Raw genomic sequence first — 21,824 nt, 5'->3', positions numbered from 1 at the left:
TTTTGGTCTGGCTTGATGAACAAATCCCTGGGTGGGACAACGGTTTGTTCAAATTTGATACCAGGTGGGGCCCACCCACAAGTACACTGATTTTTTATTTATTTATTTTTTTCATTTTTGTATGTTCGATAATAATAATAATAAATAAATAATCACTTATTTGTGTTTCACGTGCATAGAAATTATTACTACAAAATTATTGAAGTTTAACACGTGTATCACAGTCAGTATATGGTTTGAAAAAAAATTATCATTCACAAATCATAGTGCAAATTCGCTTTCCAGTTTGCTTTATGTGATTTTGAGATTTTATGTAGTTAAATTAAGAGTGAATACCCTTCCTAATTTTTTTAAAACTCCCTAGGCAAAAGATTTTTTACTATAACTCTCTAGGACCACCAAATTTGAATATTTTAATATTTAATTCTTGTACTGGATTTATGCTAATCTATGCTTGAAATCTATAGGTTCTATGCTTAACTTGTAAAAGTTTTATGCTTGAATCTGGAGATTTTCTGATCATTTGCAGTATAAAAAAATATGCGGAAAAATGGTATCAGAGCTTTAGGTTAATTATTCAGAAATAATATTATTCGTTAATTCATGTTTTTCTTTGTTGAGGAGAAGATTTTACAAAAAGATGACTTCAAACGAAGGTTTGAATCAAGAGGATTTTATTCATACGAAATCCTATAAACAAGTTAATCTATTCACAATAGATTACTTACAACAGGTTGCGACTAATGCTCTCAAATTTGAAGAGATAAAGAAAAATGATTTCTAACTCTAAATTTTTAGAGATTACCCCAAATTCCTCTAATCTCTCCGGAGATCTTAGAAAAATTCAAAAGACGGTACAATATTACAGCAATCAATTGTATGAAATACCTCGGCAAATTGAAGAAATCCTTAAGAAACAAGAAGAAATTCTTGGAACTCTAAAGGATCTTCAAAATAAAATCCTAAACCTAGAACATACTTCTGGTTCTAGAAAATAAAATACAGGAGGAAGGTTACCACTCTCGTTTGGTACCGAACCTTTGTTACATCAGAAAGGTAAAACCAAAATGGTTCAAAAACCTTTAACTAATGATGAAATGATGATTAATCTTATAAAAGCAGTATCAGAGAAAAACACTATCTGATACTACTTTAAAAAGATTAAATCTCGAGGATCTACAAGATCTTGCGGATTCTTTTGCGAATCTCAAAGTTGTAGATCTAAAAATGAATTCCCTTGAGGGTGAACAACCCATGGAAAATCCCCCAAGATATGTGGTAAAAACAGAAGAACCACATAGTGAGTTCCATGTGGGAGAAAATTCACATCCAGCAGGAATCAGATCAAGAAGGAGTAAAATACCACTACATCAAACTCCTTATGGAAAAACTGTTTTAGACCCGATACATCCTTATGGGGTTATGTTAAACCTTGATGTTTTGGACTTCAAAGACAGAGAAGATCTTATAGATGATTGGACGTCAGCTATGAGAATTGCAGCAGGGACATTAGATCTCAATAAAAAAGGATTCATTAAACTTCTAGAAATGAATCTAATGGGATCTGTCAAGATCGCATGGAATATGACTATGCCAGATACGAAGGAATCAATCTTAGCAGGAGAATCCCTCAGCGAGATTGGAGAAAGAATGGTCACCCTATTTAAAGCACAATTCATAGGGGTAGACTATTTCAATAATCAAGATACAGAGAAAAAGAGAAGATATACTCAAGCTCTGTATAGCCTCGAGTTACATGATATCTGTTTAGTTGATGAATACATTATGTTATTCACTAAATACAGATGGAATTTGGGAGTCGAGAAAAATGTAGCTATTCAGCTATTTTTTGCAAAAATGCCAAGTCCCTGGAGAGAAATGTTGATTAAAGAATACGTTCCAGGTAATCTTGATACATTGGCAAGACGCGCGTCCTTTTTGAAAGGAAAATTGGCAGAATGGTGCCATATGGCAGCATTACAAAAGAACTACAAGAAAATAAGGGATATAGATAAGCGTACACCTTTGTGTTGTAGAGAAAATGATCTTCCAACGATCATTGGAAACAGAACACAGGGATTTAAAAGGAAGAAATTCAGAAATAATCCCTATAATAAAATAATGAAGAGTTCTTGGAAACCAAGAACATTTTGGTCCAAACAAAAAGCCAGATCCTATAGATCAGGTAGAAGAAGTGGACCTACAAGAACGTCCCCAGCAACAGGCTCATCACAAAGCAGGGGAAGAACACCATCAAGAAGAACTTTCAGAAGAACTCATACAAGGGCAAATGAAAGTTTCAAGGATTGCAACTGCTGGACATGTGGAGCAAAAGGACATATATCTACAAATTGTCCAAAAAATGAGAAAAAAGGAGTCAAACTCTTTGAAGCAACACCAGATATAGATGATGCGGTTTTCTTTCAAGATCTAGTCCAAGTATATCAATTTGACGATATCCCCTCAGATGAAAGCATATACGAAGAAGAGATATTATTTAGTCAAGAAGTTTCTGAGGATGAATCAGAATCAAAATCAGAGTAAAGAGGAGGTGTTTCGACATGAAACACATGAAAGTTTGGCTGGGTTCTTTAGTCAAACCACGATATCTCATAATATGGTTCAAAGGATTATGAGAAAAAATTCAACACTACATAAGTACCAAGGATTTTCGGCAGGACAAGTTGAAAGAGTTTTAGGAAACCTAGGGCTAAGACAAAGAAGACATACTTTGATTTATAAGGTATCCAGAAGGGAAATGGTGATTCCTATGGAATTAACCAGTAATCAAATTGAGATGCAGTTGATTCCCTTTGAAGAAATTCGAGAGGAATTACAGAAATTAAAAGAAGAAGTAGCAAAGACAATGTCTTGGATTCATATTGGAGCAATCCAGATTATGATCAAAGCTACTTTTAAAGAAGGAATAGATTCACCCATAGATATCGTAGTATGCGATAAAAGAATGGGGAATATACAAGATGCGGTTCTAGGAACTATCTCAGGAAATTTGTGCGCAGGAAAAATTGTGGGAGTTATTTATCCAAGAATAGCCTACAATTTAGTTGATAGAGATTTTAGTCGAGCCTTGACGTTGCATCAAAACTTCAAGGAAAAAAGACTAATGAAGGAAGGTAATAGGTCATATTCTATTACATATCAAATTTCATATGCTCTTTCTAATACTCACCATTCTGAATTATTTATTAGAAATGAGTTCATTGAAATTCCAGAAATATTTGGGAAAGTTTCTCATGCAATATACCCGGAAAAAATCGAGTTTCCTTTAATTCAGGAAACAAACATTCAAATTCAAGACAGACCTGTTCTATACAGAGACCTTAAAATAGAACCCCGAAGGTTATCTTTCCAAAGAGACCGAATGACAAGTAGGAGATGGGACAAATCTCCTATTCAAGAAATTCCACCAGAAGAAAATGAGTTTTCTATAATAGGAAAACTTAGATCTCCAGAAGAATGGAAATAAGTGAAAATAGTATTCGAAATTACAAGTCATCGGAATCAGTTTCCTTGTAACTCGATTTACTATTTGGAACAACAAGAAAAAGGAACTTACCAAGGAGTGATAAATATTGAAGAATTGGAAGTTCAAATTTGTGGAATTCCAGGAAAAGAGATGGATCAGCTCATTCTTGGCCTAGAATTTCTGGAGGACCATAAACCATGGAAACGCCTTGAAAAAGGAATAGAGTTTATGGCAAAAGAGAAGACCTGGAGGATTCAATAAAAATTCTACGAGATGGAAAACCAAGAGAATTGGATAAGGGACAATCCCTTAAACAGATTCGAAAACTCTGTTTACAAACAGAGGAAGAAGCAACTATTGAAATTAGTAAGTCACGAACATGATTTACTAGGACGCATCGAAGAAGTAGAAAGAAGTAACCATACTTTACCTTCTGAAGCCTTAGGAAAACTAAAGGTGAAAAGTCTTTAATCGGATTACTGAGTAATTGCAACACAGTTTGTTAAAAATGGCAGGGCCATTTAGTAATCCCTTTAAAAAATGATAACAAGTCCTTTCTCCATATACATTCCAATAGGAATGTTGTATGAACAATATAAGGCTGAATACTTTGCAACTTATATTGACTCGGGAGCAGGAATTTGTACAGCAAAAAGAGGAGTCTTCCCTGAAAAATGTGAAGAAGAATTGCCAAAAATTGCTGGACGGGATTTCTCTAGAAGAATTTTAATTCTTTGCAAAGGAATAAAACAAGCAGAAATCCTCATGGGAGGAGCAGGTCAAACACCTTGGTAAAAGGTAAAGACACCATCAATCTATTTCCATGATACAGGAGCTGATATCCTATTAGGAAATAACTTCTTACAAATGTTTAAGAAGTACACATAAGACAATGAGTCAAAAAGACTTATGTTCACTACAATTTGTGATCATAAAATTATCGTTCAAAGACTCAAAGTTGCTTTTTATCAACAATTGCCGATAATATTTCGCAGCCAGCGTGGTGATAAAGGACAACTTTTTCACCCAAAAATGAAAGATCCAAGAAGGTTTGGAGAAACCATGTTGAAAATAACAACAGAACAAGAACTCCAAACAGAGAATATGGAGCTTCTCAAGGTGACTCTAAATCACAGAGATATAGAGTTATAAAATAAGGTATCCCTTGAAGATGTCAAAAAGAGGCTCAAAGAAAGTTACAACGAGTATCCTTTGGCATGGTGGGATAGAAATTAACTCAAAGCTAGTTTTACTCCAAAGGAAGGCAAAGAGTATGAATTCGTCAGATATAAGCCTATCCCGATGAACATAATAGATCAAAGGGATATGAGAATAATTATCAAGGATGTGAGACCCCGTTTCTAATCTTCTAAACTCGAATAAAACTACAATCGAACACAAAGAGCCGAGGAAACAAACAATTTTTTTTTCGGATGAATAGTGCCGCGCTCGATCCTACGAGTTCGTAGGATCGAGCGCACCCAAAATGCGCTAGGTGCTGGTGAATAGTGATGCGCTCGATCGCACGAACTCGTGGGATTGAGCGCACCAATTTCTGCGAAGTTGCTGCCTCAACAATTTAAGGGCCGCGCTCGATCCGACGAACTCGCGCGATCGAGCGTGCCCTCTGCCTAGAAAAACATCAGAACAGGGCAGGATTTCAACCATTCAAACACCAATCAAAACTCCAATCTAAAACATGCATCTTACAACACAAGATAGTTCTAAAGTTATACATCTAATCCAACTAATAGAACATGCTTTCAATCTAAGTTTACAATCCAAAATATAAATCGAGTTCGAATTACAATTCGACTTCTAGAACACCAAGGCCTCACTCTATCACTCCACCACCTAGCCATGCGATCTTTGACTCGGTCCTGCCCCACCTGTTGCCAAGCACACATACAAAGACAAGACAACAGCCGGATAATCCAGTGAGAATAATATTCTCAGTAAAAGAGACTAACATGCAATCTAACATAAACATATCACAACATGATATGCATCAACTTCCACATAATATATCAACTCAAGATATACATAAGAAATCCATTCAAATGCGGAGTTAAAATGATATGCATGACTTTAAAAATTCGGGATTATCAAGTCTGGATAATCAAAAGGTAAAGGTTCTCTTCTCTTATTTGGGATCCCAAGGATAAAAAATCACCAACTCACCGACACTCCCGATCGAGGTGGACGGTGCATATTTTACTCCTCTAGACTCTGGGCACCTATAGAGAGTGTTTCTCGACAACTGGTAAAAATCTGCTAACCAATGTTACTCAACTATAGTCCACAGAACATCTAACTCTTTTGGGCCTCTCTTGCCCGCAAAACAAAGGTAATTGGCTCAATATGAATGCAATACAAATCAAAACTCATTCAACTTATTCAAGTAAAACAAATAACATATAATTCAAGTAGCATGCAAGTATGTGATTTTTCATAGGACACTCGAATCATTCCGGATTCGAGTTAATCGTCCTATTCCATTCCAAAGTCGTCTTTTACCTTTTCAAGTTCGTCGGGGATTTCAATCTGAAAATAACACGAGCTAAATAAATATTTAACCAAATCAAAACAAATCTAAATTGGGAAGCTCAATAATATACCGTCTTCAACTCTCAAATCGATTCAACTTCCAAGTTCGTTCCAAACCGAATTCTTCAACCCAACTCTGAAATATGAAACACACGGATTCGATGTCAATCTATTAACTCAAACAAACCCGGAAATCAAACCGAAACAAAACAATCGATAATCCAAAACTCGATTTCGACGACATAACGGCTATAAACGGTCAAACCAACAACCTCCAATCAATAATCATCAACAATACAATTCAACCCAACTACCAATCCAACAAAACACAACCAATTACAACTAAAATCCAAAACCCCATTTTTGAAATTATGCCCCAAAAATCATATAAAATCCAAACTTTGTTCTTTTTCCAAACCGACTTCGAATACACGGTCTATGCTAGCTCAAGAACATCATACCCGAAAATTATCAAATTCTGACAACCCAACCAAAATCAAAGTTCGTGGATCGTAGCAAAACTTACGGTATAACAGAGCTCTCGTTGCCGTGATCGTTAATCTGCCTTCAGAATTAAATTCCAACGGACGGATCGACCGAAAACTGAAATCACGAGGCTTGAAGTCACGTTTTTCTTCAACAATGGAGGAGAGAGGCGAGCCGAGAGAGAGAAGAAGAAAATGGAGAAGGAATGGGTTGAAAAGTCAAAAGGGCTTATAAATATCTAACAATTCCATAATTTGCACTTTAGTCCCTGAAATTCTGAAATTTGCAAAAAAGACCCCGATCAAAATCAATTCGGTTCTTGAACTCTGAAAACTCTGATTATCTCAATTAAACTGAATTAGGATAAATTTGGTGCGTTACAATTCTCCCCCTCTAAGAATAGATTTCGTCCTCGAAATCAAAACGGTTCAATCTCATAAGAACGAGATAGAGTCAAAACTGCAATAAAGATTCTTCTCTCAGGACTGACTCTGAATTTGCTATTCCAACCAAACTTTGTTCTTCTAACTGCTTCTCCAAATCTGTATCGGCTCATCTGAACAAACACAACTGAATCGGTTTGGTTGTGAAGCTGCTACTCTGTTCGGTCATACTCTGAATCAGTCGTCTCATGTAATTCGTCACTTCAATAAATCCGGTCTCATCAGCTAAAGAGCAAAAGAAATTCTGATCTGTTAATCCGACAACAAGGATCTGGTTATAATCCGCATCACAAGACGGGAAAACACTTCACGAAAACCAGAAAGAGACGGAATAAAACAAGTCTGTAGGCAACCTCGCCCATCATCTCCGGACTCTAATGAGATTCAAACAATCTCAGCGACGATTTCTCTCTTTTCTCATCTCTGACAAATCTTTCTGAAAGTCAAAATCTTCAGAAATATTTGATCTTTCCGATCAAAATACAAAAGTCTGCATCTAAAATCTGAATAGTTTGACCACTTAGTCCAAGTCCCCTTCATTCTTGACACACAATCATCAACTTCTCGTAAACCTCGAACCAAATCTGGTCCCAAAACAGGTGATTCAGAAGAAGAACCATCCAAATACCATAGAGGTTTTCAATTCTGCCCGCACAACTCGTCAAAAGATTCCATCTAGATAATCATCTTATAGTTTTTGTTGTACAAGAACTTCATAGAAGTTAGCGACACTCGTCAGCTATTGCAAGAGTCAAGCACCATGCTTCATATTTCCCCCTCCTGGGATCAGAGAGTTTCATATCTTCCTCTCATTTGAACCTTGGACCTTCGGGATTGGTACCATGATTTACCAAGTCTGGTAAAAGTTGAGCTTAAGAGAAGGCATAGACTGCTCATACAAAAACTTTTTCTAAACAGCAGGCAAAGCCTCTAAATCCATATCATCTGTCCTGGTTGTCCGTCGTTCTGAGGATAATCACTGAACTCAGATGTACTACACTAACAAAAGTCTCTTCGAAGACTAAACCAAAAGAAAGGCCATAACCAATATTTCTACCTAAAATGACCAAATTCGACATTCAATCAATCTGACAAAAGTTCTGATAGAAACACTAACATCTGATCATGTCTGAGAACCATTCTGTAGGGAAAACAATAGCAGATTCATCAATCGGCCAAACAAACTCGGATGGCAATTCAAACTCAGACTGACCGGTAGCTTTGCGACAACACCTGTCGAATGTTCCCAATTCTATTCTGAAATAAATAAACGGTACAACCGAAATCAGATCTCTCTTTCAGCTACCAGCTGTGAAAAGTCCAGATTATCAGTAGTTATTCTTTAAGCTTCCTTCAGCATCTGTTCTGAAAAGATCAATTCCTCAATCCTCTGAATATCCGTCTGTCATCTAAAAGAATACTGAATAACTGCAAAGTGCCAATCTCTAGATACTCTGCTTTCCCTAAACATCTGGCATAACAAAAACAATTACTCACAACATACGATCTCGGCACTGAACTGAAACGCGAACTGCTAACTCAATCTGAATATCTTCAACGGATTCTCATATCTGCTTCAAACTCAAAATCGAAACTGTATCAATCACAATCAAAGAGAAATACCGATGGTAGATAAAATAAAAACACATCTTTCGGCTCAGAGCAACAGCTGTTGCATTCGATATCTCCGGAATGAAAGGGTTTCCAATCAGAATTCCTCAGTACTTCTAATCATCTTTTCTTTCTTACCCTCAGTCTGTATGGCAAAATTATTACTACAATTTCCAATATCAGGGAAATTTCGGAAATTTCCTCATAAGAAAAGCGACACAGATCTTCTTAATCAATAAGATCGCGACGAGTTCAAAGTCCAGATTCAGACATTGAGTCTCGAGCGTCTTCCGTTGTCTCGATGCTCAAGCTAATAATCGATTCTTCCGAATAAGAATATGCCTCAAGTCTCAATAAGAATAAGTGCAAGGCACCGTAAGGTATTCAATACATAAGAATAAAGAATTCTGAAGTGCTGGTCAATCTCTTCTGCAATCAATAAGCACTGGTCTCATAAGATGAAGTCCAAACAGAAGAACATACTCTGTGAAGTAATCGGCTTCACCAACGATAAGAATCCCTCGAACAATCAGGGATAGAATTCAAAAATCTTCCAATCTCAGATAAGGACGTCGATCTAGATCATAAAATCGAGGAAGACAACTTAATCCAAACAGAATTCAGGCATCGAAGAATAGCATACAACTGCTTGGTACCACAATCCGACATACGATTCTCAAAAGCTCTGAAAGATCAGTACAATTCTACAAACGAATGTGAAATCCACCGATTGAATACTCACGAATTCATCTAATCTCTCTGATAGGTTCAGTCCAAAGGGCCTATAATACTGAATACGAGTTACAATTCAACGGTACTACAACAAAATCAACGCGGCCATACCTTATTCCACATCCAGTCTTCCATACTTCTTTCTTACTAACTCTCTGCTGATGATGTCTGATCTCAAGTTGTTGCTGAAATCAACCTCATAAATCAGAGGCAATACCGGAATCTTATCTGAAAATACCAGCAAACTCCCTAACCACTGATTTATCACTCTATTTGGGCTAGATTCTAAGACATCAACTGCATACAAAGAGAATTCCTCCGCAAAATTTCTGAAATCAAATGGTCATACAATAGACAATAGCAAAGAATCCTGAATCAAAATTTCTTACCGAAGGATTTCCACTCGTCTATTGACTCGGATCTAAATCTGACAACTTTCCAAAACTCAAACACATTTGCCCTGTACTGAATAAAGCAACTAAACAGATAATAAGAATCTGATAACTGAAGTGCACTACTTCTTTGTCCCGCCCAATTCCCATCAATTCTGACTTTGGAGATTCTGAACTGACTCTCCCGAAATCCATTTCTTTTCTCAAATAGAACAAAAGAAACTACGGAATGCAAAACTCAAAAGCAGATTGTGCATCCTAGTAATATCCTCAGTTAAGAAATAAGGAGCGTAACAGAACAATCAGAATAAGAGTATAAAATCATACTCAACGGTTACCTGCTGTGTCATCATCGGGTGCAACACAAGTCTGCGGATCCTCTTTCAGAGCAAGATTCAATGTCTGTTGAATCGGAGGTTGATTCATGATTGAAGAGCCTCTAAGTTGATTCTGGTGCGGTGGCTGAAAAGAGTGAACCACACGAGCTTGTCTCTCCTGTTGAACCATCGAACTAAAAGAACTCCCCGACTGAGATCCAATGGTATAACGCTGAGGACATCTCCTAACAAAGTGTCCTGGAAGGTGGCAGATATTGCAGCATCCAGAAATTCCTAGACAATGCTCACTGAGGTGTTGACCTCCGCAATTATTACAAGTCACACCGAAAGATCCTGAACTATGTCCGGCCAGATTGTTTCGATTCGCTGGAGCTAGAAGAACTACTCCCATACTTCTTGAATGACTGCCCTCTCGGTTGCAAAGTACCTCTAGGGGTACTTCCTCTGTATACGGTCGGTTTTTGGAACGGAATCTGTCTAAGAAATTCCGCTTTAAACAAACTCCACAAAACAACCAAACCTTGATTCTCTAATGCCTTCTTCCTAGAAATCCACCAACTTTTGGCAGTCCCTTGCAGTTGGTACATAACTAACCAAATTCTACGGTCATCGTTGTATTCTAGAGAATCAAATAACTGGTCGATTTCTTCTAACCAATTCACACATTCCACCGCATTCTCTGCATTCCTCAGGGTTGGGAGTTGAAAGGTCCGGAACCTTATCAACAAGGCTTCCATCGGTGTCGGTGTAACGTCCATTCTTCGGTCGTGGAACAACTTCGTTCAATCGAATTTCGATGTGGAATAATTTCTGTTCAAAATTCATCGAGTAATAAATATCTCAAATTCGAGAGCATTAGGACACAAACATCTCAATCTCAAGCTCAATCATCTCGTGTCCATAATCTCTATTCAATAATTTTCTTCTATCTCAGAAATATTCAATTGCAATAGAGAAACAATTACAGTTTATATTCCAGATAATTCATGCTCTACAATTTAAATCACAAAATCATGCAATTCAAAAAATATTTACATAATAGGCATGCTCGCATGGAATCTAAACAAATCAATAAAATAATTCAAACACATGCGAGAATTCGATTCATGCGGAGTCGACCTACCCCGCTCACTCTAATTCAGTCCAAGAAACTTATCGCTCTGATACCACTTAATGTGAGACCCCGTTTCTAATCTTCTAAACTCGAATAAAACTACAATCAAACACAAAGAGCCGAGGAAACGAAACAAAAAAATTTTCTTTTTTTTCGGATGAATAGTGTCGCGCTCGATCCTACGAGTTCGTAGGATCGAGCGCACCCAAAATGCGCTAGGTGCTGGTGAATAGTGCTGCGCTCGATCGCACGAACTCGTGGGATCGAGCGCACCAATTTCTGCGAAGTTGCTGCCTCAACAATTTAAGGTCCGCGCTCGATCCGACGAACTCGCGCGATCGAGCGTGCCCAGAAAAACATCAGAACAGGGCAGGATTTCAACCATTCAAACACCAATCAAAACTCCAATCTAAAACATGCATCTTACAACACAATATAGTTCTAAAGTTATACATCTAATCCAACTAATAGAACATGCTTTCAATCTAAGTTTACAATCCAAAATATAAATCGAGTTCGAATTACAATTCGACTTCTAGAACACCAAGGCCTCACTCTATCACTCCACCACCTAGCCATGCGATCTCTGACTCGGTCCTGCCCCACCTGTTGCCAAACACACATACAAAGACAAGAAAACAGCCGGATAATCCGGTGAAAATAATATTCTCAGTAAAAGAGACTAACATGCAATCTAACATAAACATATCACAACATGATATGCATCAACTTCCACATAATATATCAACTCAAGATATACATAAGAAATCCATTCAAATGCGGAATTAAAATGATATGCATGACTTTAAAAATCCGAGATTATCAAGTCTGGATAATCAAAAGGTAAAGGTTCTCTTCTCTTATTTGGGATCCCGAGGATAAAATATCACCAACTCACCGACACTCCCGATCGAGGTGGACGGTGCATATTTTACTCCTCTAGACTCTGGGTACCTATAGAGAGTGTTTTTCGATAATTGGTAAAAATCTGCTAACCAATGTCACTCAACTATAGTTCACAGAACATCTAACTCTTCTGGGCCTCTCTTGCCCGCAAAACAAAGGTAATTGGCTCAATATGAATGCAATGCAAATCAAAACTCATTCAACTGATTCAAGTAAAACAAATAACATATAATTCAAGTAGCAGGCAAGTATGTGATTTTCCATAGGACACTCGAATCATTCCGGATTCGAGTTAATCGTCATATTCCATTCCAAAGTTGTCTTTTACCTTTTCAAGTTCGTCGGGGATTCCAATCTGAAAATAACACGAGCTAAATCAATATTTAACCAAATCAAAACAAATCTAAACGGAGAAGCTCAATAATATACCGTCTTCAACTCTCGAATCGATTCAACTTCCAAGTCCGTTCCAAACCAAATTCTTCAACCCAACTCTGAAATATGAAACATACGGATTCGATGTCAATCTATTAACTCAAACAAACCCGGAAATCAAATCGAAACAAAACAACCGATAATCCAAAACTCGATTTCGACGGCATAACGGCTATAAACGGTCAAACCAACAACCTCCAATCAATAATCATCAACAATACAATTCAACCCAACTACCAATCCAACAAAACACAACCAATTCCAACTAAAATCCAAAACCCCATTTTCGAAATTATGCCCCAAAAATCATATAAAATCCAAACTTTGTTCTTTTTCCAAACCGACTTCGAATACACGGTCTATGCTAGCTCAAGAACATCATACCCAAAAATTATCAAATTTTGACAACCCAACCAAAATCAAAGTTCGTGGATCGTAGCAAAACTTACGGTATAACAGAGCTCTCATTGCCGTGATCGTTAATCTGCCTTCAGAATTAAATTCCAACGGACGGATCGACCGGAAACTGAATTCACAAGGCTTGAAGTCACGTTTTTCTTCAACAATGGAGGAGAGAGGCGAGCCGAGAGAGAGAAGAAGAAAATGGAGAAGGAATGGGTTGAAAAGTCAAAATGGCTTATAAATATCTAACAATTCCATAATTTGCACTTTAGTTCCTGAAATTCTGAAATTTTCAAAAAAGACCCCGATCAAAATCAATTTGGTTCTTGAACTCTGAAAACTCTGATTATCTCAATTAAACTGAATTAAGATAAATTTGGGGCTCTACAAAGGAACATTTGGACCTTGGTCTAATCAAAGAAGGAGTTTCACCATATAGCAGCCCAGGATTTCTGGTCAGAAATCATGGTGAAATAAAAAGAGGGAAACCTAGGTTAGTTATTAACTACCAAGGTATTAATAAAATCCTGGAGTTTGATGGGTACTTCATACCGAGTAGAGAACACCTAATTAGTTGTGTACGAAATGCTAGAGTGTTCTCAAAATTTGATTGTAAGTCTGGATTTTACCAGATTTGAATGGAAGAAGGCAGTAAGAAATTCACAGCCTTCTCTACTCCACAAGGACACTATATTTGGGAAGTTATGCCTATGGGATTGGCTAATGCACCCCAGATATTTCAAAAAAAGATGGATAACCTTTTTAAAGATTATTTCAACTCTATGTTTGTTTATATTTATGATATTCTTATAGCATCAAAAAATATAGACGAACACGTTAAACATTTAGAGATTTTCTCTAAAATTTGTAAACAAGAAGGACTGGTCTTATCTGAAAAGAAAGCAGTCATAGCAACAAGGAAAATTAATTTCTTGGTATTGAGATTGATGAAACTGGAATAATTCTACAACCCCATATTGTGGAAAAAGTAAAAAATTTTCCAGATAAACTCAAAGACATAAAACAACTCTAGAGTTTTCTTGGAGTAGTTAATTTCGCAGTGATGTTCATTAACAACCTAGCAATGTACAGAAAGGTGTTCAGTCCTTTGTTAAAAAAGGATGCTAGGTTTATATGGACCGAAGACCATACTCAAGGGGTAAACCAATTAAAGGAGATATGTAAGAATCTCCCAAAAATGGCTATACCCGAAGATGAAGATGATCTGGTTTTATTTACGGATGCTAGTGACGATTGGTGGGCAGCAGTCCTTACCAAGATCACTCCGGATGGAGAAATACCATGCAGATACTGTAACGGTCTTTTTTCAGAATCAGAGGCCATCAGATGACATATCAATGAAAAGGAATTTTATGCAGTTAAAAGGGCTTTCGAAAAATGGCCATTATTTTTACTTGCTAAAAAATTCACGCTAAAGGTTGATAACACCCAGGTAAAAGCTTTCTTAAAAAAAAAGATTGAATCTAAACCTGAGAAAGCTAGGTTATTAAGATGGCAAGCATTATGTCAAAATTATATTTTTGATATTATTATTATTAAATCTCATGAAAATATTCTTGCAGATTTTTTAACAAGAGATGGAAGGCAGTGACGTGGATTCCATCATGAAAATGCAGAGGCATCTCAGGAAACACCTTGGGTTGCTTCAAATCGAGTTCAACCAGTTAGCCATTAATGCTAAAATGGCCGGCAGGTTACAACAAACTGATCGGATCAAAGTATCTAATCGAATTACAGGGTGTATGCAAGGTCAAACACAACTATGGGCTGCTATTCAAGGGCCAATTGTGAAGGCCATAGAGAAACCATTGGTTTCTCATAAACAAGATATGATAAAACCATTGGTTTTACAAAAACAAGAAATACAACCACCGGTTGGAAAACAATATGTTGAGGAAGCTAAAACTCAAGAAACAAGTGTTAATCTATCATCAGTTTTTGATGATCTAGATGAAACAACAATTGATGAAGATTCCTCATCAAGTCAACCCTCTGCCTCTGGGGTAAAAAAGGAAGAGATCAATCTTAGGTCCAACACTGACAAGGGCAAATCTAAGATCGATACTAATCCAGCTATTATTTTTCCATTTCAGGTTTATCAACAGAGGTGGGAGAAATTAAGTACAAGAAGTGAAATTAACCCTAACACTTGCAGGGTTGATGTTGCAGGGATATATCCAAGGGTATGGCTAAAAACTAATGTCAATCCTAAGGATGTAAAGCTTTGGTATGAATTTGGAGCCTTGGCCTCAGTTTATACAACGTCACCAAGCTTTCCGGAGATATCACAGTTACCCAAATGGATTCAGGAAGCAGTCCAAGAAACATGGGCAAATAACGACCATTTGTCCAGAGGAGATGTGCTTGAATTATATTTCTTTAGTGCAGCTCCAGAACCAACAGGAAAAGGATCACACGAACCCTTTCATTTTATCAAGCTAAGGAGACCTGACATGAATAATCAAAGATTCATTAAGGACCCTATTCCTGAGAAAATACCATTAGTGTCCACTTTTGGAGAAAATAAAATCTCAACCAGAAGGGCATGGGATATTTGGGTTTGTCTCACCGAGATGGACAAGGTCAAGTTTTCGTTCAAATTTTATCAGAATTCTGTGAACGGATCATTCCTGTTAAACACAATGACATGAAAAACTACGGCTTTTGCGGAAGAACTCTTCGAAAAGAAGAGAAACTTTTTATGGAACAACAAGCTGCCGGGGAGTAAAGAGACTCGCCGAAAATTTTGTAACATGGCTCATATCGAAAGATGGTCAGAGAACATCTGCCCAGAGTGTCCCAACCAGAAGGAGCCAGAATTCGAAAAAAACTTTAGACCCCGATCGGATCGAAAAGATTTTTCCGAGACAAGCAAAGGTAGACAAGGACCACCAAAGATGCGTTTTCACAGGGGCCTACTTCAAAAGCAAAAGATGCCCCGACAACAATAAAGCAGGCATGTGAGGAGAATAAAGCCAAAATAAAGTGGCAGACATGTGATTCTTCCACTAGTAAAAGATGCCATCAATAATGGCATAAAAAATATAAGACAGCTGCCTCCTTCATTAGTAAAAGATGTCATCAATAATAGCATAAAGAAATAGAAGATAGTTGTAAGATTCCCTGAAGTTTCTCGGTGAAACGAGTGGAACCTCAGCTATAAATACAAGTGTTCAAGGAAGCTGAAGATATCGATCATTCCCTTCAGTTTTCTTACAAATAAATTATTGTAATATTTCTCTCTCTATTGTATTAAGTTTTCTTTATGTATTACAAGAACAAGACTACTATGAGTAGCTAAACAAGTTGTCTTCTCCTCTTCAAAGGAGTTGATTTATGTAATAATATCATGTCTGAATAATTTCTTTAAAGCCTCTTGTTCTTTCATGCTCATATTTTATAATTAAATTTATATACCATACGCCTTAAGGTAGAAAACGAATTAAGGTTGTGCTGGGTGTCGTTGAAGGAGCTTGTGCAGAAACAATCTGTTGCGACTGCGTGGTTGGAGTGCGAGGAGTACTTCGTAAAACTCGGCAGGTATGACCCGACGACATTTTGGTCAAAGAGGTATTTAAATTTATTTCATCTTACGGAAGCATGTTGGACCCTAATTTGGAGTATATCGACTGAAAACCTTGCGTAACTGATAGTCATGCATGGCCGGGACTGGTTCGATAGGTTAACAATGTCACGTACAAAGGATTAGTTGCTAAACAATATTTAATTCAAAAATGGGGACTACTAGGGAGTTGAAATAAAGAAAATTGTGGTTAGAGAGTTAAGATAAAGTTTAAAGGGTTGGTAGGGATTTTTAAATCATTTACCCTTAAATTAAATTTTAATTTAAGAGGCTTCTATTTTTGTTTTCATTTTGTCAATTTAGACATTTTTTCCGATTCGATATAGATACGACGATTAATGCAATTATGATGTGACACTTATGTGTATAATGTCATATCAGTATTTTCAATAAAAATGACTAAAATTATAAAAACTGAAAAAACAAAATTTACTTTATTAAATTGATATTGATATCATAAAAGACAAAAATCGCAAAATGACAAAATTAAAGTACAATAAATGCAACTTTTCCTAAAACAGAAATAAACTTTTTTTTTTAATTGAGTTTTATAGATGAAATTACTCACGTTCATCAAAATAAGACGAATTCAACGCATATTTTAAACCACCAAAGATTACCACAATAAGATAGTACATCTCAAACAATATATTAACACTTCACAGTCCACTCTTTCTTAAAATCTCCCGAGATACGATTCAATTGGTAATGATTGGAATTTTTTTGTGCACTTTAAAACTATTTGATCCATACAATTTTGGCAAGAAACGTGAATGCCTGTTGGGAACTCCACACATTTCAGAGGAAACAACGCACGTGAATTTGAATTTGTCTTTTGTTGGGAATATAATCATTCATCGAAATTTATTTGTAAGAAAATAATTTATAAACTTTTTTATATATATAAATGACAACCCATGTATAAGAAATAATGTTCCTCGTCACCATACATACACATTTTCCGGGCAAAAGAGCCCGGAAAAGTGAACACTTAATCGTCGATATGATCATCCACTTTGTGTCTTGTGTACAAGTTATTTTGTTTTATATAGTCAATAACTTCATCTGCCGTCAAATACTTCACCGACTGCCCTCTTGAAATGCAATCCCTGGGAATGGAAACTCGCGTAGTGTAAGCTCGAATTCATTGGATTAGTACATGTTCAGGGTGGGTGTTTTTACCTCAATCCTGTGGAACTGATCCCATTCGGTACTACTTCATCGACGATCTTGATATTATCCTGCGATGAAATTATGATGATCCACAAAATAGTAGTCCAAGATGCAGAGAAACTTTCAAGGCTTTTGACGAAAAATGATATAACCTCCGTTGTTCCACACAATTTTGGAGCGACCAGAAGACACAACAAAAAAGATTACCTTGAATTCATTCAAAATATCATCATTCAATATGATATTCTCAACGTCTTGGCCATCTCTACGGATGCAAACCAACCCAAAGTCTCTGCATATTGTTTTAACCTGAAAATAAAACAATGTAAATGAGATCAACCGAGCAAATTGAAAGTTTTAACTATTTGCTTTTACAAATTATTTTAGACATGCACATTTCTGTATTAGGCTTCTGCCTCTACTCGAGCTTATTGGACAACTTTACCTGTTCACGAATCCAAACTCCGGGAATGGTGAAAGATTCTAATAGATCAGAGCCACAAAGAAGCATGACTTTGAGAGACTCTACGAAGAGAAGACAATTCATTAGCTTGACGTGTAAAAGAGAGACAAAAATGATAACTTTATAATGTTTGCAAGGAAGAATTTTTTCCCCCATCAGAAAGCAAACATGTAGAACAGTAAAAATCTGAAAAACAAAAGAGCATATCTTTGTTTTGAATTGAAAACTCTAATTTTGGGATAGACTCATCAAGACAATTACAAATGGGATTTCAAGTAGGGTTTAAGTCTCACAGATATTTCGTTAGGTTTACCTTCATTAGAAAATGGGATCTGTTTGCAATTAAACACACAAACAGTCAGAATTGGCAGAAAAGGAAATTAATTTACCATGGGATACACATTCCCTCTCGCATAGAGAAGTCCTAACTCTAGACAAAACTGTCAACGTGCGCTGGTAGGTATCCTGACTTGCCTACTGACAGATGGAAACAGTCAAAAAGACATAAAAAGTGCAAATTTAATTGCCATGGCAGAATCATGAGTAAGTAAATCAAAACTTCCAAAATTTAATGTTTGTGTCCTAAGTTTCTTAGTCTGTTAATGTGCAATATGTGTGTGTTAGAGTGAGAGAGTGACCTCCCATGAATCCACCATAATAAAGTTGGAACTTCTACAAGCGAGATCACACATGGCAACACGATGTTGAGCATCTACAAGACCCTGAAATTTAGGTTAGAACATAAGCAACTGATTTGTTCAAAATCGTGATACCTATAATGAGATTTGGTGAAGTTGTTTTTCCATACACACGTGACAACCAGGCATAAAAAAGTCGTTAAAAAAATAAATAAAAAAATGAAAAATAAGTTGAAATTACCCTCCCGACTCGGAAACATTTTGATCAGAGAGTTGAAGTATTTGAAGAGTTTAAAAGGTCAAAAAATGGGCTAATTGCCTAATTGCATTAATCTCCCCTTTGAAAAGTTTAAAAAACACAAAACCCCCTAAGAAATATTAATAGGCTAATGTGTCCTCCATTTTTTTTAAAATCTAGCATATTTTGATCTTTTTTTTTTGTTTTTTTGATTTTTTACAAAGGATTTTGATACAATTAGCCCGCCAAAAGGTCGATAAAGAAGAAAAAATAAAATGGAATGGATTACTGATCAAACGAGTAAAACCGTTACTACCGTTATTCTTAGGGAACTAACCAGGTGCCCTTATACATGTTATTTTTCAAGTAGCCTCAGCAACTAATAATCTTATATTAACACCTTTTCTAAGGTATTTTCTTCCTCTTAACATCTTCACTAGTGTTAAAAATTATTCTAAGAATGGTAAGTACCCCAAGCTGTACTTTATTTGACGCAAATGAGGGAATGGGTATCCACATACTTCATGGGGCATGCTCGATACCTACCTTCTTTTTGTATGCATCATTTACAGGTGAGATGTAACCACCAATAACACAAAACCGTTGCGAATTTAAGGCATCTCTTGCAAGCTCTGACCAAAAGAACAAGAATTGTTGGCAAAACTTCATCGAAACATGCAACAACGAGCGATAACAATGAGCAAAACCAATTTCACCAGACAAAGCATGAGCATGTATTCCATCGCAGCTAACCCAAACTATTGGAGCAGGGTCTTGTACATGTTTATGTTCTACTAGTAGGGGGGAAAAAAAGAAATAAAGGCAAGAAACAATAGATAAAAGTGGGATAGGAACAACAGAAGAATTTATCATCACTGGACACTGGATAAAGGTGGGAAAGAACAAAACAAGATTTTTATCATTGCAAATGAGATGTCTTACCAAAACAACGCAAATGCATGAATGTGGGAGGATTGAAACTTCCAGTTGCTACCAGTACCACATAAACATTTCTCCTGAGACAATTAGTTCAATTTTAAAGAAGACATGACCAGGGAGAAAACAACTAGAGGGAGATAGGATTGATATTCCCATATTTTTAACTAAACTATCCAAATGGAATATGCGAAAAGGAAAGGAAAGGAAAAGTCAAAATCCACATGCGAGTCACTTTACTAAATTTAGCCGAACTAAAGTCTTGATTAAGAAACAGAAAATTATGACTTTAACAGGGAAAAAAGATGAACAAATTAAAATATGTAACAAAAAGGCCGAGCTACAAAACTTACTGTGTCTCAGAACTAGATAACCATCTTGATTGATGGATTTCAAGGTTAATTTATCCTGCGGCAGAGCTATATCTATAGAAGCAAAGGAACTAATAAATCACCAAACAACAACGATAGAAGAATTTAGGCGAAAAAAGACTGAAACTTTACACATTTAACATTCACCATCTGCAAGATATTGAATTTACCCGAATGAAGAGTTGACATTAAATGGTGGGGAGAAGACAGCAATGATTGTAACTCATCATCTGCAAAGTCACACGATGCCGATGCCGAGATGCTTTCAACCCTTTCGATTTCAGTAGTTGTCATTTTAACACAGAAATATGACTGATGAGTTGCTAATTCGAGGTAGCAGACCTCCTTGAAGAATTGAGAAGAGAAGTAGAAATTCAGAAAGGAAATTTTATTATAACGTTAGTTTTCTACTACAATATCCAGTTTCTGTTGGTTGTTGCATTTGACATTAAATTGGAGTAAATAAAAAGAAATTTGAGGAAACAAAGAACATATTATGGAGGGTTTTGAATGGAATTTTTGGCCAGAGGACTGATGTACAAAAGTCTCAATAAAAAGATGAAAATGAAGAAAATTTAAAAAAATTTAACAACAAACTATTCAGAAGAGTATCATCACGAAGACTAAGAATTAATCATATATTTCAGAGGAGAAGAGAAATACATACTATTTTTCTCCCAATTTTCTTCTTGAGCGTTTCTTTTCTCAAGAAGAAAGTATGCAGCTTGACAATCTTTTTTTAAGAACAACGTATGCAGCTTTTGTCAATGCCAAATTTAACAGCAGATGCTTTATAATTGTCTCCTGGTACACTCTGCACAATGTCAAAATAACTTTCATTTGTTGCTTCAGTTATATCACTTGTTCCATGTTGTTGGTTGTAGAAACGAACTACCAACATATAAACGAAGACTTGCGTTGAAACATTATACTATCCGCTTTGACACATTACATCAAACGGTTGGCGTGCAGATTGAATTAGGTGTGCAATTCTTCACATCAAACATCAAGAAACGATTTTGGTCGAGGAAAAAGGAACAAAAAATTAGCCAAAATCGAGTAAATTTACATATGCTTTGCATTTACTGCTACCAAAACTCAAATCTTAAAATTTATCATGAATGAATATCCAAAAATAGAGAAAAGTTCAGTCGGGCATTGCAATTCTAGCAATGTAAATTACCTAGCAAAAGCAGGGTGCTGAATTTTATTCTCGTACTAATCTTCCTGTGTCCTTCCAAATATACAGGAAAATTGACTATGAACCGGAGAAAAAATTAAACCCATCACAGAAACTGAAATAAAGAAATTGAAAATTGAAACTAACCTCTTGCAGATGAATTCGGTGTTTACTTAGGAATGGTTGAATTGTTCGAAGCAAGCTGGTTTTTCAATTTTGAAATTGGAGTTCTTAAATACCCGCATTGGTTTTCTCTTTGCTCCATCAAAAAAAAAAATTGTTTTGCAATCGATTTTTTAACAAGACATATGACCTCTACTCCTCTATA

At 36.3% G+C, this 21,824-nt stretch overlaps 1 protein-coding gene across 8 annotated transcripts; it reads right to left on the bottom strand.

The window, feature by feature from the left end:
• Positions 1-17,379: 17,379 nt before the first annotated feature.
• On the bottom strand, positions 17,380-21,774 carry LOC140880779 (nicotinamide/nicotinic acid mononucleotide adenylyltransferase-like). Of its 8 annotated transcripts, none has more exons than XM_073285536.1 (12): positions 21,644-21,774; positions 21,500-21,543; positions 20,984-21,130; positions 20,487-20,661; positions 20,299-20,370; positions 19,556-19,641; positions 18,772-18,855; positions 18,523-18,607; positions 18,116-18,195; positions 17,878-17,979; positions 17,680-17,738; positions 17,380-17,606 (listed from the first exon to the last, which is right to left on the bottom strand). In XM_073285536.1, the coding sequence occupies exons 4-12, from the start codon at positions 20,608-20,610 to the stop codon at positions 17,489-17,491; spliced, it is 810 nt and encodes a 269-aa protein (XP_073141637.1). In that variant the 5' UTR covers positions 20,611-20,661; positions 20,984-21,130; positions 21,500-21,543; positions 21,644-21,774; the 3' UTR covers positions 17,380-17,488. The 8 variants fall into 8 exon arrangements, with proteins under 8 accessions (XP_073141637.1, XP_073141642.1, XP_073141638.1 ...); XM_073285541.1 differs by having other exon boundaries at positions 20,487-20,587; XM_073285537.1 differs by having other exon boundaries at positions 21,500-21,550; positions 21,644-21,755.
• Positions 21,775-21,824: the final 50 nt, after the last annotated feature.

This window comes from Henckelia pumila, chromosome 2 (assembly GCF_033568475.1).
Source record: "Henckelia pumila isolate YLH828 chromosome 2, ASM3356847v2, whole genome shotgun sequence".
In the NCBI taxonomy this organism is placed as follows: domain Eukaryota; kingdom Viridiplantae; phylum Streptophyta; class Magnoliopsida; order Lamiales; family Gesneriaceae; genus Henckelia; species Henckelia pumila.
This window is presented reverse-complemented; position numbering and strand designations above follow the sequence as displayed.

What these genes read in the sequence shown, in the direction of transcription:
- LOC140880779 (XM_073285534.1), bottom strand. Translation starts at nt 19,882, where the DNA reads ATGATAAATTCTTCTGTTGTTCCTATCCCACTTTTATCTATTGTTTCT. An exon ending in ATGATGCATACAAAAAGAAG is followed by an intron (nt 18,856 to 19,555) that starts GTAGGTATCGAG and finishes CCTAAATTTCAG; the next exon opens with GGTCTTGTAGATGCTCAACA. An exon ending in ATATTTTGAATGAATTCAAG is followed by an intron (nt 17,739 to 17,877) that starts GTAATCTTTTTT and finishes ATTTCATCGCAG; the next exon opens with GATAATATCAAGATCGTCGA.